Here is a 17,443-nt window from a genome sequence, read left to right on the forward strand (position 1 = left end):
TTCTAAAATATAGAAGGTAAGTCTACTTAAGGGGTTGTGAGGAACTATACTTAGTTCTTTCTACTGGAGTTTACAGAAGCATGCCTCAAATTGCAAATTTTATGTTTGGCAACTTGCAAATAACTAGTAATCTTGGCACCAGCTTTTCTATTCTGAGATAAAATAACAACATTTTAAATAGTTAAGCCTTCACTAAGAGCAAAATAGGCTAGCATATACTTAGTTTTAAGCATCTTAAATTGATTTCATTGGTCTTTTCAATTGTTTAATGTTGAGCATAGGCCTATGTACTTCCCAGGCATGCTGAATGGTATTTAGCAGAATGAATTTCATCCTGATAACTCACATTTAAGAATCCTTATAAAGTAGGAAGTATGCAAAATAAACTTTCATTTTCAAGGTAAACAGAGAAAATAACTTTTTGTGAGCATTGCCTTTTTATTGCTGCATCCAGCTGTAAATCATGTCTTGAAAGCAAAATCATCTTCTTTTTAAATGCATTTTTTGAAAAATAGTGCATTATTTTCTCTTGAGCTGTTGAGACAATTTCCTGCCTAGATCTGGTGCCCCATTAATTTTAGAGTATAAGAAAAAGTCACTCAGAGCCATAGGGAACAATTTTGGATTTGCTGCACACACATATATCACAACAGATTTGCCTATAGTACTTCTGCAGATGATGCTTAACAAACTCCTATTTTCACTATTTTGGGATTAATGTTCATATTCCTTCAGATTTGTGCAGTAACATAGACTCATGCTATGCATAACTGTAGGATTCTTTTACTGTCAGTGTGCAAAATTTGAAATTTGAATGCAATTACAGTAACAAGAGAAACCCTTTCAAATGAGTCTCAAAAAAACTCTGGCCAAAAAACATGCAAAACTCTCCTGTAGAGAAAGAAATTGCATGCACAGTGTTAGCATAATAGCAAGGGCTGAGACACTGCTTTGCACTACAGTTTTATGGGATGATATTTTAAAAAGTATTCGGAGATTTATGACTTTTTAGGGACAACTAAAATTGTTTTCACACTTTTAATATTGCTTTCATTAGAATGTTGAAAGTCTCTTTATGGTATCAGATTGAATTCTAGGGTGTTACCAAATCATCCAGAGTCCCCACTGCTTAAGTGTATTCCCTCATATTCCTATGTATCTTCAGAGGAAAGGGAAAAATGGGAGGAATATAAGTGCTTTGTTTTAAAGTACATAATCTATATTCTGTCATGTACTTCATCTCCCAGGGAAGGTATCTGGGAACTCACTCTGCTGTTTTTATTTATCTTGCCAATGTAGTATATAGATGAGAGTACTAAGGTCCAATGGTGTTAAAACAGGACATGAAATATTGATTAACTCTTTTTTAAAATTCCGTTTTCCTCCTGAGTATAGCAAATTTCAGATCCTACTGCCAATATAGTACTCTCCAATGAACCTCCAATATTGGAAGGGTCCTGATCTTCAGAGTGTTTTTATAAATGGTTATTATGATTCTAAATGGCTTTAAAAGTTCAAGGATAGTGTTCCTCTGGTGCAAAAGCAGAAAGCAAGTTAGAAGCAGTGCAGCTTTTTATCATGGCAGAATGTTGCTCTGAAGTAACATGAACCGGGCTGGGAATTCTCTTTGCTAGACAACAGGAGAACATTCTGTTCAGAGCAATGGAGACCCTAAACGGACACCTAAACAGATGTACGGTTCTGTGGCTATAAGGTGTCAAGCAAAGAAGCACAATTACAACTGGTCTCCACCTAATGTAAGATGGGTATTTAACACCCAGCCTTTGTTCCCACTTGCCATTCTTCAGCACTAAGTTAACCCTCTATTCCTTGCTTCCAGAATGCTCCTCTACTCTACAAAGACAGCCCAACAGATGCTGAGGAGTTTCCCCAAGAATAAAGACTTTTCAGGAAAAAGTAGGGATAGAAGTTCACGCTGTCTAACCTGTGGGGAATGCTAGACATGGACAAGGAAGAGAAGATGTAACCCAAGGTCCTTTGAGTGTTCTTGAGTACAAGAAACTCTCCAGGAGTTGAGATAGTTGTTTTTCACTTTTTTTTTTTTAAAAAAAAAAAAAAGAAAAAAAAATAAAGATTTGTTTGAACTTCTGGAATTTCTTTAGGAATGTAAAGCCCTTGAAGTTTATCTAATTTCCACAATAGTAAGCATTCATTAGAGCAGGAATTTGAATCTCAGTCTTGTATGTGTCAGGTCAATGTCATAAAGGTTGTGCAACTAATTTTTTACCAATCTTCTTAATTAGTACTTTGTCAAACTTCAACAAGAAAGAGCAAGGAAGTAACACCAAATCTGAGCCAAATGCCACTGATTGACAGATTAACCTGGGAGGTTACCATGGTATGTCCTTGCTCTGAATCAGGAAGAAGCACCTGAAGTTGGTTCTTCTGTCTCACAGGAAAGTTGGGTTTTATAGGCTGGATGACTTGCTGTATGATAGATATATATGTGTGTGTGTGTGTGTGTGTATATATATGGTTTGTTTGTTTTGTGTTTTTTTTTTTTTCTTCCCCCACAAGAAAGCTTTATTCCTACCCCAGGATGAAAATGTTTTCAGACTATTTAGTTAATGGGGAAAACTGATTTGCACATAAGCCTACCTGGGAGTTCTTTTGCTGCCAAACTTAATTGAGTGCAAACCTTAGGTTACTTTAACTTATGGTGGAGAACAGACAGCTCCCTGCTGTACCCGAAAGCCAAAAGCTAAAAGATGTGGCATAAAGCTATGTTATCACCTCCTCTCACTCACACACAGCTGAAAGTTAGGGCTCTATTAAGATGGTTTCATGACTTCTGTGGTATCTTTCTTTGGAAACTGGATATGTTATTTATAATTTCAAGATAATGATTTTCATTGATTTCAGTCAAACTGAAAGCAGTACATGCACAAAGCTGGACTTCAGCCAGTTTGTAAGCATTGAGTACTAAATGTATTCTTATTGCTTATGAGGTTTTAAAGTAGTAAGTGTTGCTTGCCTAGATTATATGGGTCATTTTTTTGACTCCCAGTCTGCCATTGGTAATGCTTGTGTGAGTAGAGTGAACAAGATTTGGTCTGTAATTAACAATGCGTACATTTGCATACATAGCCAGTATGTGACCAAATCCTTGCACATCATTCGTTCTTACTCATGCAGATAATACTTTTGGACTGATTTAATGGGACTAGTTATTTGAGCAAAGGTCATCAATTTGGACAGTGATGTCTTGTGCTTTTCTCTCTGTTTTCTTATATTAAAGAGCTTAAAGAGCTTAAAGTACAAGTTTGTGTAAAGGGATGCACACAAAGTTTTATTTTTCAGTTCCTTGTGTTCAATGGTTTTCCACCAAAATGGCCTTGAAAGTTTCATCTCTCTGTGAATTTTCACGCAGAGGATAGCCCACTGCAAATTCAGATTTTGCTTGGGGAAGAGGATAGTGCATATCCACGAGTGCAGCACAAACCCTGCCTGTAGTTTGCTTTCTGCTGAACTTTATCTCATTTTACACACTCTAGTAATTGTTATCTTTTGGATGTACAAATAAATAAATTATTTTACATCTCATGGGAGATGCATTGCTTGACTTCATATATTTAACATGGTATTTTTTTCTGTGGACAATAGCTTGAGGCCCCATGCTGGCAAGAATGAGAGCATATCTATAAATAATTCAATATAATTCAAAATAATTGTATGGTTTTGACAGATTGTCAAGTTGCTTAATGCCTTTTGTCCCAGGTAATAGATTATATTTCTTTGATAAAGTGTGGGTAATTTCTCATTGCAATTTGTTTTGTGTATGTTGTATTTTTACAGAGTCCAGTCAGGTTCATATCTCAGTACGGGTTGGTTTACCTTAATTTTGGCTATGGATGCCTGCTATGGAATTCACGTCTATGGGATGATAAATGACACCTACTGCAAGTAAGATCACAGGAAATTATTTTCATGCATCTACAATTCTGATGTCTTGTCAAAATTTAACAATTGATTTTAATATCATAAATCCAAAAAATGGATCAGGCAGCCATTTCCCAGTGTTTTGCATTGATGTGACACTATATTGTCAGCATACTTAGTACTGATATGGCATTTGTTGTTGATAAAATAAAAACATTTACAAAGTCTAACATCAGATGTCATAAGGAACTATTTTTAATCAAAGATCTTTTGCAGTTTCTGAATTAGCTGGAAACCAAGTATGTTCCTATTCTTTTGACAAAATGTACTTACTTTACTGCTATAGAGGAAATACTAATATATTAGTTCTCTGAATGCCAAATACACCTGGAAGTGAAAGAAACTGATTAGTCCTGGATAGTTACCTGAAATTGCATTTCACAACCACTGAGCAACCTACTTGAACTTTCTAGGTTATATATGGCTTGTTTTGAGTAGTAGGGGGTTTCTAATTAGATAATAAAACAAGTCCTGCAAGCTTTATCACAGTAAACTGACATAAATTCCAACCAACTACTATTAGTGACCTTACAGTGACAATGGATTAATCCTATTGTCAGAAGTATAACTCCAAACACAATTTTTAAAAGTCCAGGTTAAGTGCTTTAATCTACAGGATAAGGTAGCAAAACATAAAATGAAACTATTCTTCATTCACAAAAGCAGGAAATGTCATAAACAATATATGATGCTAAGTCCAAGTCTATTTTTCTGTACCAATGCTGGTTCAAGTCCTGCATGTAACCAGTTCAAAGGGTCCTCAGCTCCTAGAGTAATGTCTTCATGCAGATGCTCACTGCATATTCTGTGTCACTCCAGCGTGGGAGTCATTCCTGGCAGACCACCCCCCCCAAAAGAGGCATTTGAGTCACAGCTGTTTAATTAGGATATCATAAGAGTAGAGAGACTTTTCAGAACTTGCAGATCCCACTGATTGAGTCATCCAGATGGAACGAACATATGTTGTTCTTTGTTTATGAAAACACAGTAGGTGCCCTGAGATGAGGAGTGACAGGACTAAAGTTGTCCTCACAGAGTTCAGCCGAGCTGTCATTGCATAGCCTTGATGTAAAACCAGCTAATGGCATGATAGCACTTCAGTCTGTTGACAGCAGATAAGGATGGGTTTCCTTAAAGCTGCAGTTCTGCCTGCATCACCTCCTTGTAATTTATATTATTCTAATAACTATCTTAATCAGCCAGTCCAAGAACCGGTTTCAAGACTTGGGACTATTCAATGAGAAGACTTTGCTTAGGGATGGAGCCTTCTGGACTGATTGTTCCTCAGAGTCAAACAAAACATGTAGTACCCATAAGAGCTGGCCCCTCAGCTCCTTGCTGACTGATAAGATCAGTATATGTCAAGAGATACACTTAGCTTCATTTTCTACAGCAAAATTCATACAAGTCATGCTGTAATGAAAGCCCTTGTGCAATTTAGCAAAGGAGCTGAGGTGCCAACACATGGAAGGGATTTCAGTGAATTCAGCTGCAGTATATATTGTTTCTCTTGAAAATAATACTTAAGTCTGTCTTTTCTTTCCCTAGGTCAGAAGGCTTTCGTAAAGTTCCCTACCACTATTACGAGCCAGGAAGAGATGAGTGTGAGGAATACTTCCTGCATGAAAATGCTCCCTATGGAGGCCATAGGTTTATCACGGAAAAGAAAGTATTTGCTAAATGGGCCAAGAAACACACAATAGTATTTACACACCCAAACTGGACAGTGTCTTGATACTGGTTTTCTTAACTCTCTCTTAATAGCATAATATTACAAAAATGTCTCAGTTTACAATAATTTTGCTTACATCTGGCAGGCCTTTCTCAGCCTAGGTAACACTAAACTAAAAAGTAGAAGACAAAGAGGGTGATGGTTCAGCTGTTAAGCAAAATTGATCAAACTGTGGAAGGCAGACACATTGCTTGTTATTTCTTAGGGTTTTACTCCACACAATGCACTTTATACTTTAACTGGATTTTACTTCAGTAGTTAAAGGCGGATGAGATTTCCTGTATATACAGGTGCACACAGGGAACATGGTGGTCCTTTAAAACTTGTTCAGTATCTTAGTTAATTAAAATTTGTATTTGTAACTCGCTTGCAGTATTGATAGTATTGCAGCACTAGTTCCATTTGCAGCATGGAGAATTTTCCACAAAGGAAATATGAAGAAATATACAGACTCCAGGGTCTGCTTGTCTTATCTATGAGTAAGCAAATGTTAAGAAACCACCTAAATACATTGATACATGTGAGCACTTGCATATATGGTAAAATTAGAGATGAGCTAAACATGGTTCTTGAACTGCATACAACTCTCACATGAGAAGATATTACTTACTCAAAGCTCCTGATTAATTCCTACCTTCTAAAATGCAGCTTCATTCCACCCTGATCAGGTCAAACCATATTGCATGGTTTTTGAAGGTGTTGTTCCACAGTTTTTTTTCCAGCAACACTGGACTTAGCAAAGACCGTGTGCTGCAGCCCACACCAAACCTTTGTCTGTCATAACTATCCTGCTGTCAGGATCCACGTGTTAGCATAAGGTTGGCACATGAACATCTCCAGCTGTGCCTTGAGTTGCTCCAACATCCAAATACTAGTATTTTGACAGTATTGCCTTTGCAGCCATAATAATAATTCCTCTCTCTACTTCTCCATCTTTAAAAATGGGGACAGTATCTATCTACCTCACAAGGGAATTGTGAGGATTAATTTAAGTCCATAAAGCACATTGCTTATAAAGAATGCTACGGAGTATTTATTCTTAACACAAAAGCAATGGTACCTGTCGTTTATTCTTGTCTGTTGGGTATTTGAAGAAAGCGATGGCATGTCTGGATACGATGGCAGATTACTCTGTGTGTCCTCATTCCTACTGAGGATAATTTGTAATACTGAGTTCCCTCAGCTTGCATTGCTTCAAATGGAGTTGAAAGAACTCACCACCTCACAGTATTATCTACACATCAAGAAGCAGTTCAAGAATTTTAAAATATACTCATCTCTAGTTGAGATATGTATTTCCAAGCTTATTCTTATGGAAAGTTTTCAACTGCAGCAGACTCATTCTTAATATGACCATAATTCAACTAAACATGTAAGTTTTATTTAAACTGTATTTAAATTAATGCTTTAAGTTTAGAATGTGTCCTAAGAATATTTTAACATCTGGAATGTCAGATTCTACACTGTAATAGCCAATACTGTGAACACTTGAAAGAGTTATGTGTGGAACATGACACACAGGGTTTACTCATGCTACTTTAACATTAAACAATAGGAAACTTTGTATGCTTTTGTAAATCATAAAAAGGGGAAGTAAAAAAAGATATTTTTACATGTAAGTATTTGTATACTATTTCCTATTGTATATTTGTACATGTAAATCTATATTTTATATGCTCATAGCATATATATATATATTCTCATCATCAGCTGCAACTCTTTTAGGATGGGGACAAAAACTCTTTACCGGTGTTACTCCTCCTGAACATTGGTTTCCTGTTCCTGTTGGTAGGTGATACTAGGGTATAATCTCTCTTGCCCTTTGTATTTTCTACTGTAAATGCAGCTCTCTGATTTTATTTTTAATATAGCTCAGCTTTCACTGCTTACTTTAGCGCTGTAAGTGTTCATGCTGGTTGTTAGACAAAGGCTGGGGCCATTTCTATGATCATGGATGAATACCTATATTGAAATACAGGCTCTGTTCCACATTCGTGTGACTTGATATCTCACCTTCTTGCTTGGAAAAAAGAGAACAATAACACTCCCTACACTTTCCTACTCCCTGTCTTGACTGACTTTCTTTTAAGCTCTCGAGACAGATATTCTCATTTGCAATGTGTTTGTATAGTGTCTTGCAGAAGAAGTGCCCAACATATCCGAAGGCTACAGGCAATGCTGTAATATACAAACAATATTTTTAAAGTGGCTGTTTCTTGTCACTGGAGTTAACAATCAATCGTAGGCTAATACAGCATGGGATGAAATCCAGAGGGGAAAGGGTCATGGATGCATGAAGGGTTGTAGTAGCAAAAGACAGTGAGCTAGATTTATTGCTATATGCATATTCATCTTTTCAGTTCAGATGGATGGCTGGATAGACAGAAAGCTAATAAAGAAATTGTAATGAAGGATTTGAAGAATGCAGGGCACACAGAACAAGGGACAATGTTCCACATATTTTGTACAGGGAAACTTAGGAGAACCTATAGCTCCCCTGTGAGAAGAGGAGGTGAAAAAGAGAATATCAGTTGAATTGATCTTGTGTTTAGAAGGTATTTGGGTTAAGAGAAAGTTACGATGAAAGTGCTGCACATGGGAGTGTAGTTGGGCTTGGACCCATGAGAAGTGTTCTCACAAAGCATAGACTTTATCCCAGCAAGCACAGCGTAAGGATTCTGCCTGAGTTGTGTTTGCATGCAAGACCATTTTTAAGCCTGAGAATTTTTTTTAAGATAATTAAGGCTTGCCAAACTACCATGAATGTGTTGTAAAATATGTGCTTCATCCTGCAGCTCTTTGTAGAGTGCTTGCATGCTGTATGAAACAATATCTCATGCTATGGCTAGCTAAGAAATATATATCTCTAAGAACAGCTAAATGTACAGCAAAAATGAGAATGTCACTAAGAGTGCAGTTGTCACAGAGCAAAAGTAAAAGTGTTGCTTTCTGTTTGTAGAGGGGCTTGGATTTGCAGTGAGAGGAGATCCACTTTTAGAAACATTGCAGCAGACTTCATTCACAGTAGAGTAAATGAACATCAGTTCCCTTATTTAAATGAGACTGTCTTTAGCATAAACTAAACATATTTGCATGATTTTTATTATATGAGTAAGGAACTGTGACCGCTGTGTTAAAGATGATTCTACAAAGAAATGACTTTGTAGGAATTTGTTAAAAATCAGCATTGTGGTACTGAAGAAAAAAAATTCAGCGCTTGGCTGTGCGGTAAGAAACCTTGATGATTCACCTTCTGAGAGCAGTTAAGACTTCAGCTGAGAATCATTTATTAATTCTTTGAAATAAAGCCTACTACAGTTTACCTGAATGTAATCAGATCCTAATTGCTTATTCATTCAGGCAGCCCTATTTTAATCAACTAGTTATGTGTATAAAACAAGCAGGGAGTTTACCTTGGATTTTCAAAATAGATCTTCCCATTGCTGCTAATAGAGGGATACTTACAAATAATTTGACTTTTTTTTCCCCCATCAGTCAGCTAAGTAGTCATCAAATATTTCTTTTGTAATTTAGTTGGTTGCTGAAAGGACACTTTTAAAAATATACATTTTTGGCTTGTCATAGCCTTAGTTTTATTAAAAGTTTAAATTTTAATATGCTTTCTGTTGCAGTACCTTCTGATTTATTTTTTTCCAGAAAAAAAGAGGTCTTAAATAAGAGCAGAATTTTTCTAAATCTTTTTGACTAGCTAATTACCAATTCACAGTTAATTAACTGAATAATGAAAAAAATGATTTTTGTTTTCCAAACAGATACAGCAGACACGATCCCAGCCTTCTCATCCCCCCAGATGTCCAGATCACTTCTCTCTTATAGCATGGCCTCTTCACAGAAAGAAAACAGTAGTCTATGTATCCAGCCAAATTCCCTTCCCATCTGGGCTGGGAGGCTCCATCTGCAGACTGCTTGTATCAGTTACAGCAGTAAGCAGGAAGGACTGAGGAAGAGTTCTACTGAGGAGCAGATGGTGTTCCAACTTCTAAAAAATGTCCCTAAAATGTTTCAGGAGTGGAGTACCCATTGATCTCTCCTGCAATACTCTGTTTTGCAGAGTGTCTTTAGCTCCTATCTAGATAAGTTGTTCCACTCCCCACTGCTGATTACCAGTGAAGAGAAAATGTGAAAATGTCCTTTGCAGGGAAAGGCAGAGGCAAATTCCGTGTTGTCAAAGATGTCTATATAAGCAACACCAGGGAGGAAGAAGTAAGCCTGGCATGGCTTGAATCATGTGTAGAAGACCCACTTCTACAGATCTAGGAATCTCTCAATTCAAAAGTTATGGAAATCAGTTTGGCAAGTTCAGACCGTGAGTAGAGCAACCATCCCAGTAAAATTTTTGCACTCCAGGGTACTGAGGTAAGCAGTGTTTTGTTTGAGAAGCACCACATGCACATAATGTGTTGCATAGTTGATGATGTTAAAGAGGAGCCCATCCAACACAAGGAGGGCTGATGCAGGCAGTGCTCAGTCACCTGATAACAGGCCAGACAAAAGTAGGGCCCCACACAAAGAAAGCTGACAGCAGAATACAAATGCTCAACCAGAGGACATGTCCAGGTAAGTAAAAATTAAATAAGTAATCACTCATGAATTATAACTGGATAGTGTCCTTAGCAAGTAGAAAATCAGAAGCACTTCAGAAATTAATGCTTAAATGTTGCTGACAATATTTTTCTGCATGTATCATAGAGCGCATGTTGTTAGTGGTGCTGGAGCAAGTCTGAGGCTTGTTTACCTTAGGGGTAGCCTTAGGAGGGAAACTTGGTGTCAGTGCCAAAGGATCACACAGGAGCTGTCTGGGGCATTGCTATGTACCACATACATCGGAGAATCATGTATTTACTAAAAAGGCCTGTTTCTCCTGACTAGGCATAGTTAGCTCTTTTGAGCAAAAAGTGTTTCATTTTCAGCAGATGTGTCTCATTCTGTTCCTTCTTTCCTGGGAGGATGCAGAGGAATGTGGCTTAACCATGGGGGAGTGAAGAATGATATGGTGAATAAATAGCCAACTACCAGGCTCATATATATTTCTCTGTCTATTGTTGTGACATATAGCTAATGACACAGAAAAAAAAAAAAAAAGCTTTTTGTAAACTTTGTATTGCATAACCCACAAAAGTCTCATGTGTGTGGTCTGCACTGCACTGGAGTCTCAGGCAAACCCTTCAGAAAGAGGCTGAAGGAGAAAGTGGCAGTCTCTCCCCAGTGAAAGACAAGGCTTCTGTGTAATGTGTGGCATCCCGGGACCCACTCCCCCAGCTTTTGTAGGCTCATGCAGCCTCCGCTTTGGGTCCTTTCCAGCCCCCTTGAATGACGTGCATTCTCCAGCTGACTTACACGGCCCCTGAGCTGCACAAAGTCTGCCCCGTTCCCCCCTTTCTGTGGGGCCACGGGAATGCTGATGCTGCACCAGGGCTGAGGAGTAACAGGCAGGGACACTGTCAAGTCAGCAGAGTGATCTCACTTGGGGCACAGTCTCACCTCAGGTGCTGAACAGTTTCTTTGAATGAGGTGGGAAAGAGATCACTGGGGTTTGGTTATTTATTTATTTTTTTTAAGGTTAACTCACAAAGAATCACCATTTTATGGGTGTCTAAAACAGCTGATTTTGCATCTTTTTTTTGCATTGCTTGCTGCTATTTCTGGGAATTCATGAAGATATGTAGCTGTCAGCATCTGCCACTGCTGTCCTGATTTACTGGCCATAAAGAGATTGTAAACTTGAACTAATGCATGTTCTAACCATGTATTATGCATGATAGCATGTTATATATTTTATTCTAACACTGTAATAAATAATGTAAGTTGTGTGTAGACATAGCTTAAGTAGCAGACGTAGTGCTTTTTCTTTCTCTCATATCATGTTTTGTTCAGAGCACTTTGCTGGAGCTCTGTGAGTGCCATTAGCAGCTGGCAGCATATAAATTGTTGAAACCAGTCAGAAAATATTTACTAAACTTGACATTTTTCATTAGAATATCAGAAAGAGTTAAACTTGCTTTTGCGAACCTACTGTAGTGCTCACAGTCACAATTTTGTGTCCCGTTATAAGGAAAACTTCACATCTAAGTGTAAGGGAATGACTTCATTGACACAGCTAGTGTCGAGATGCTGGCAGGGCAGCAAGCACAAGTTTTGATATCTGTGGCATCTCTTTAATGGGAATTGCACATGTAGAAGAGTAGCTAAGATGCCAGCAGCTTTTTCATATTGTTGCTGCTGAAAATAGTATTTCTGAGGATGGCTGGAGCAAAAAATTGGGTGCTCACTGCTCTTTTGGCTGTTAATCTGTCCCCTCCTCACACACAGGCTCTCACACACATCTGCAAACATGATGAGTGCCTACAGGGAAAGCCTTTTTTTCCAGATAGTGGCAAGTCAGAACAAAGAAGACTAATCTCTTATGTGGCAAACATAGGCTGTAGTACTTGTTGATTCATGTTTGTTCTGTATGTTTTTGAAGCCTGTGTCTACATTAGTGAGAAATGAGCTCAGCTGGATCAGCTCTGTAGCCTGAAACTGTTAGTGCTAAGTACTTGATAACCACACCATACACAGCCTCTACTTTGGTCCCATGGGCTGAATGCCACATCTTTTAGTTTTATCAGAAAGGAATCAAGTCTGTGTCCTGAGGAACGCTCCATAATGCAAAACAAACCTTGTTAAATGGGGCTACTATAAAGGTCTGCCCCATAGGAAAGTGAAATTTCTATTAGCCCATCTTTTGGATAAATAGAAGCCCTTTGGGTTTTATTTATTTATTTATTTTTCCCCAGTCTTCCCATGAGTTCCCTCTTTTCATAGGTATTTTTCTTTCACATATGAGATCTGGTCCCTTCTGTCAGGTTATGGGATATGCAAGCTCCTGACTCCTCCTAAAATAGCATCCAAATGTGGTATAGGACCATGTAATCCAGTATGGGTGCAACATGGAAAGTTTGATGAAGAGATAATTGTGATTCCACTTGTGGATGTGGTTTTAGCATGAACATGTTGAATGCTTGCTAATGTATCCATTGTTTTTTATATACAGCAACCCATTCAAAATTCCCTTCATCATTTTTCCAGGATATTTTTTGTTGTTGTGGCCTTCCAGTTATATCTGTATATGTGTGCACATGTGCGTGTATATACAGTATAGAATCCTTCTTCTGTTCTTACACAGTTGCTACTATATGCTTCTAACAAAATGATGTAGAAAGTTCATGTTATGCTACTTATTACATGTATTCTTCGGTTGACTTTTTGTAGTGCTGAACAGTGTATTCATAGTAGATATTGTAGACTTTGAAAACTTTCATGCAATTTATTTTAGATGTTTTGCCATGTGCTATATGCTACTTAGTTTTTGCTCTCATTTGGAGAATGTGCTTCTATGTACTTGCTAAATTGTGCCTGGGATATTTTAAAATATGAATAAATGTATACAATTTTCCAATATCTCTTGCTGGATATGTTGATCTTTTGTCTGACATAATTTATGTATAATTTCGTGCTAAGCACTTTTATTCTTATTGATGTATATGTCACTGTAATCATATCTGATAATTCACTGAACTCAAAGAAAACAAGATCTCTGTTCTAGAAAGTATTATAATCTGCAGCATGCAAACATGAACTATGCCTAAATTATTTCTTCATTGACATTACAGATATTTAAGGCATCTATCCCAAACATATCAAGTAATTTTGGGAAATCCGCTCACAGAACCTACACATAGAAGAACAAGAAATGTTTTCATTTCTGTGTGTAAATGCACCTGCACACACACACAGAAATGGAGATTTGTAGGAAAAGTACATTGGATCCCATCCATAAAATTACATCCTTCCAGCACTCTCTCAGACTGCAGCACTTTCAGAAGTCACATCATGCAAACCCTTAGTGGACATTCACCACTTACTTGAGAGACTTCTGTGAGACTGAAGGGCTGTGGGAGAGCTCACATCTCCTGAAAAGTTGTGAAGCTCTACTTGCAGCTACCATGTTGACATGAGCACGAGTGGGACCTACATAACTTCTCTTCCATCAGCAGACCTCAGTTTCTAAGAAAAGAAACAAACCGTAACTCCATTAGCCTGTTTTATTGTCCAGCTAAGACCATCAGTAAAAAGCAACCAGCTTCAATGTATAAATTTTAACTTGGTCTATACGTGAATTAAACATATATAGACGGACTGGGTCTGTGAAAGGGTTGGAGATTGCAGGTATGTCTGTCAGCATTGGCATATGTAATGCAGCAACTGTGACCATCTAATTTTGTCCAGATTCTGGTACTCAGTATCAATCCTAAAACTGAAAAGCATGGCATAAAGATTTGTTTTTTTAGAAACTGTGCTATTTTGTCAGCCACCACAATGAGGGAAAGGAAAAAGAGAATTTCTGTGGTAAGACTAAAACTAAATAAAGGGAAGAAATGCCATTCACATGTTCAGCTTTGAGGGTCCTTCAAATTTGATATGCTGCCAGGGGGCTTGTTAAGAATTTGTGTGTTATTTTTCAGACATACTCTCTGAATATATCATAATATTCCCTTCAGAACCATTTCAGTGTGAGCTGTGAATACATACTAATAGCATGATGTAATATGGATTCATTTAATCCTTTTTCCATGCAGGATAGTTGGTTTTGTATATTGTTTGTGAAGTACATTCATACCTAATAGCAGCAGCATGGGGTGAGAATGCTAATTTATTCAATTATTTGTCATAGAACCAGACACTCAGATAAAAAATAGTGTAATTACAGAATTATCCCCATTAGCTATTTTCAAACCCTTATGGAATAGCCAGCCTATCCCCCTGAAGTTTTTGTTCCTATGGTTTTACATTTGGATCTGATTTTATTGATTTGTGCCAGCTCTCCCAGTAATCCGTGTCAACTAGTCTCAGAGATCTTTTCTTTTTATTGCTGAGCAATCCCTTAATGACTGAGTCTTCTACAAACCTTTGTTTTTTCTTCCGAATTGTTGATAAAAATGTTAACTAGAGTATGCCCAGGCAGCTATCCCAACAGAATACCCATTCTGTGATCACTCCCCATTTAAATTCAAGTTTTGAAATGTCAGTTAACCAGTTTTTGATTCACTTATTGTGTGACGTCAATTTTGTATTATCATGGTTTCTTAACTCAAATGTCACAAATACCACATCAAATGTCATATAGAATCAAAGTATGTCAAGTGTTGTGTTTTACTTGTAGTCACAACTGGAAAAAAAAAAAGCCAACAAATGTTTGACAGTATCTATTTTCCATATTGCACTTGGAGTGGCATTTACCATATTTCTCTTCTTTAATTAGTTAGTAATTCAGTCCCCTGTCAGCCATTCCATTGCTTTGCTCCAGATCAATTTCAGACTGACAGGACTGTAATTATTTGGGTCATTAAGTTTATCCTTCTTAAATATTAACACAACGTAAGTTTTCTCACATCTTTCTGGAACTTTCCAAATTGTTCCAAAACTTAGGAGGAAAAACAAAATAACAAAAACAAACAAACAAAACTCAACAATAATAGCAGTATGGATTTCTCAGTCAGCTCCTTTAAAACTCTTGGATACAAGTCATCTGAAGTCTCCTGTGCACATATATCTTTCTTTAGTAGCTTCCATTCAATGTTTTTCCATGTGTTTTTTTTTTTTTGTAACATGGTAATTCATCATCATCCTCATAGAGCATTACTAATTGTCTGTCTTTTCCTAAAATACCGAACACAAATACTTATTGAACACTTCTTTCTTGTCTTCATTATTCTTAACAAATCTTTCAAGTTAATCTGATAAAGGACTGTTACCGTTGTATGGCTTCTGAAGGTATTTGAAAATTATCCTTAATTCTCTAGCCATACATTTCTTCTTACAACTTGGCTACCCTTATCGGAGGAATTATTTATGTAATTCCCTACTTCTACTCTGTGTTCAGTGTTATCAACTTTCTTTCTTCTTTCCATTGATTTACAGTTATATAGAAGTTTTCATTAACCTTTTGAGATAGATTTTTTTAACACACATGGCTTTCTTTCCTAATATTGCAGATACTTAATAAAATATTTGTATTTTCCAATTATTGATCAGTTCTCTCTCCCAGCTGGTTCTCCTTTACAATCACTTTCAATTTGGTAAAATGACTGCACCATCCGTAGTACTGTTTGGGTTTCATTCTCTTTTAGCCTTTTTGTAAAGAACAAACATGCTATCATCATAGCCACTAATATTTAGTTCTTTTATCAAGTTCTTTGGTCTCTTTTCATTATCTGTGAGATAAGATCTCACATAAAATCCCCCTTTTTTGGAGAGTTTCACTTTTTCGTTTAAGAAATGTTCATATATAATGTTCAAAAATTCTACAGACTAGTACCAGCATCATGAAACTTTAAGCATATGTCAGGCAGATTGAAATCTTAGATGATAGTGCAGCTTTTTTGCTCCTACACATTAGAGAAGGTGCTAAGGCACCCAGTCATCCTGCTCTCTTCTATGATTTGGTGATTTGCAGACAGCAGCTACTATTCCATCTTGGTTTTTATGCATTAAGAATACTGATCCAATGCATGCCAAATCATTTGCTTCTGAGCTGTCAGTGTCCTGAAATCAGACTATGTCATTTTTTACTGTATATTTCAGCACTTCTTTCTCTTTTCCCTACTTGATCTTTCCAAAATAGGTTATAACCATTGATTTTTAACTTCTAGTTATGCAGCTCTTCCCATCTGCTTTCAATACTACCAGCTACACTGAATTAATAAATAGGTAATTCTGATTCCTTTTCCTTTTTACCCAGACTCTTTAGTATTGATTTATAGAAAATCTACTAACTTTACATCCTTGATTAATTTTGCTTTTATAATCTTGGTTTCATGCTGCATAAGGACTCTGTTTGTTTTGCTTTGCTTCAATTCCCCTGTTAGCACTCATTTTCAGCCTCTTCCCTAGCAGACTGTTTGCCTTTTCACTGAACAGGAGACCACCCAACCTGTGCCATCCTTTCTCCTGCATCAAAAAACAGATGCTCTGTGTTCAGATTTTTTTTTCTTGTATCCTGTCTTCTTTTATTTGCCAGCCAGGAATAATAACCTAGAGGATCGTGCAGGCATTATTCTCCTTCAGCAACATTCAGGGTTCCCTGAATTTGTGTAAGATCTGTGAGACCCCCTATGAAGCAGAGTCACTAGTGCTTAATTCATAGTTACTGATGATCCTCACTCTCTGACACTGTTTATCTGCCCAATCTTAAAGACATACCTCGAATCCAGGCTGCAGGAACACTCTACTGCTCTCTATTTTTCCTTTGCAAAGCAGTCTTTTCAGTCATCTTTGTGTCTCCACCCTTTCCCCCAGATCAGTTCAGCTATATATGATCACTAGCTGCCCCTTTATTAAATGCAGCTTCCACCTCTGGAAGATTTTGAATTTTGGGGTGGGGAATGGAAGATGGGGGAAAACCATCCTGTTTCAAAATGAAAATGTAGGATGTTTTAACACATCTGCCAGGGCGCTTCTTTTTATTGTTGCAAAGAGAAGCCAGAGCTCTGTGGTGAGCCCAATCCTGGGGCTAGCAGCTTCCATCTCTCCTCTGGATTGGCAGAATTTGGGAACTACAGACTCTAGGCTCTCAGCCAGTGTATGAAGTGAGCAGAGGAACTGTCAAAAATGAAACAGATTAAGAACTGGCTTGTTTTGTCAGAAGATTGATCAAATTCTGCACCTTTCTATGGGAGATTTAAATGACAG

General features: G+C 37.4%; 1 protein-coding gene across 5 annotated transcripts in view; it reads left to right on the top strand.

The window, feature by feature from the left end:
• Positions 1 to 11,710, top strand: part of ST6GALNAC3 (ST6 N-acetylgalactosaminide alpha-2,6-sialyltransferase 3) — a 238,284-nt gene extending 226,574 nt beyond the window's left edge. For 4 of the 5 annotated variants that reach the window (XM_080601525.1, XM_080601517.1, XM_080601524.1 and 1 more), the window contains 2 exons: positions 3,817 to 3,924; positions 5,509 to 11,710. In XM_080601525.1, coding sequence (XP_080457651.1) covers positions 3,817 to 3,924; positions 5,509 to 5,695 — 295 coding nt within the window. In that variant the 3' untranslated portion in view covers positions 5,696 to 11,710. The other variant, XM_080601521.1, reaches the window with a different exon arrangement.
• The last annotated feature ends 5,733 nt before the right edge of the window (positions 11,711 to 17,443 follow it).

The sequence above is a fragment of the Anser brachyrhynchus genome (genome assembly GCF_964034855.1).
Source record: "Anser brachyrhynchus genome assembly, chromosome: 8".
NCBI classification, from domain to species: Eukaryota; Metazoa; Chordata; class Aves; order Anseriformes; family Anatidae; genus Anser; species Anser brachyrhynchus.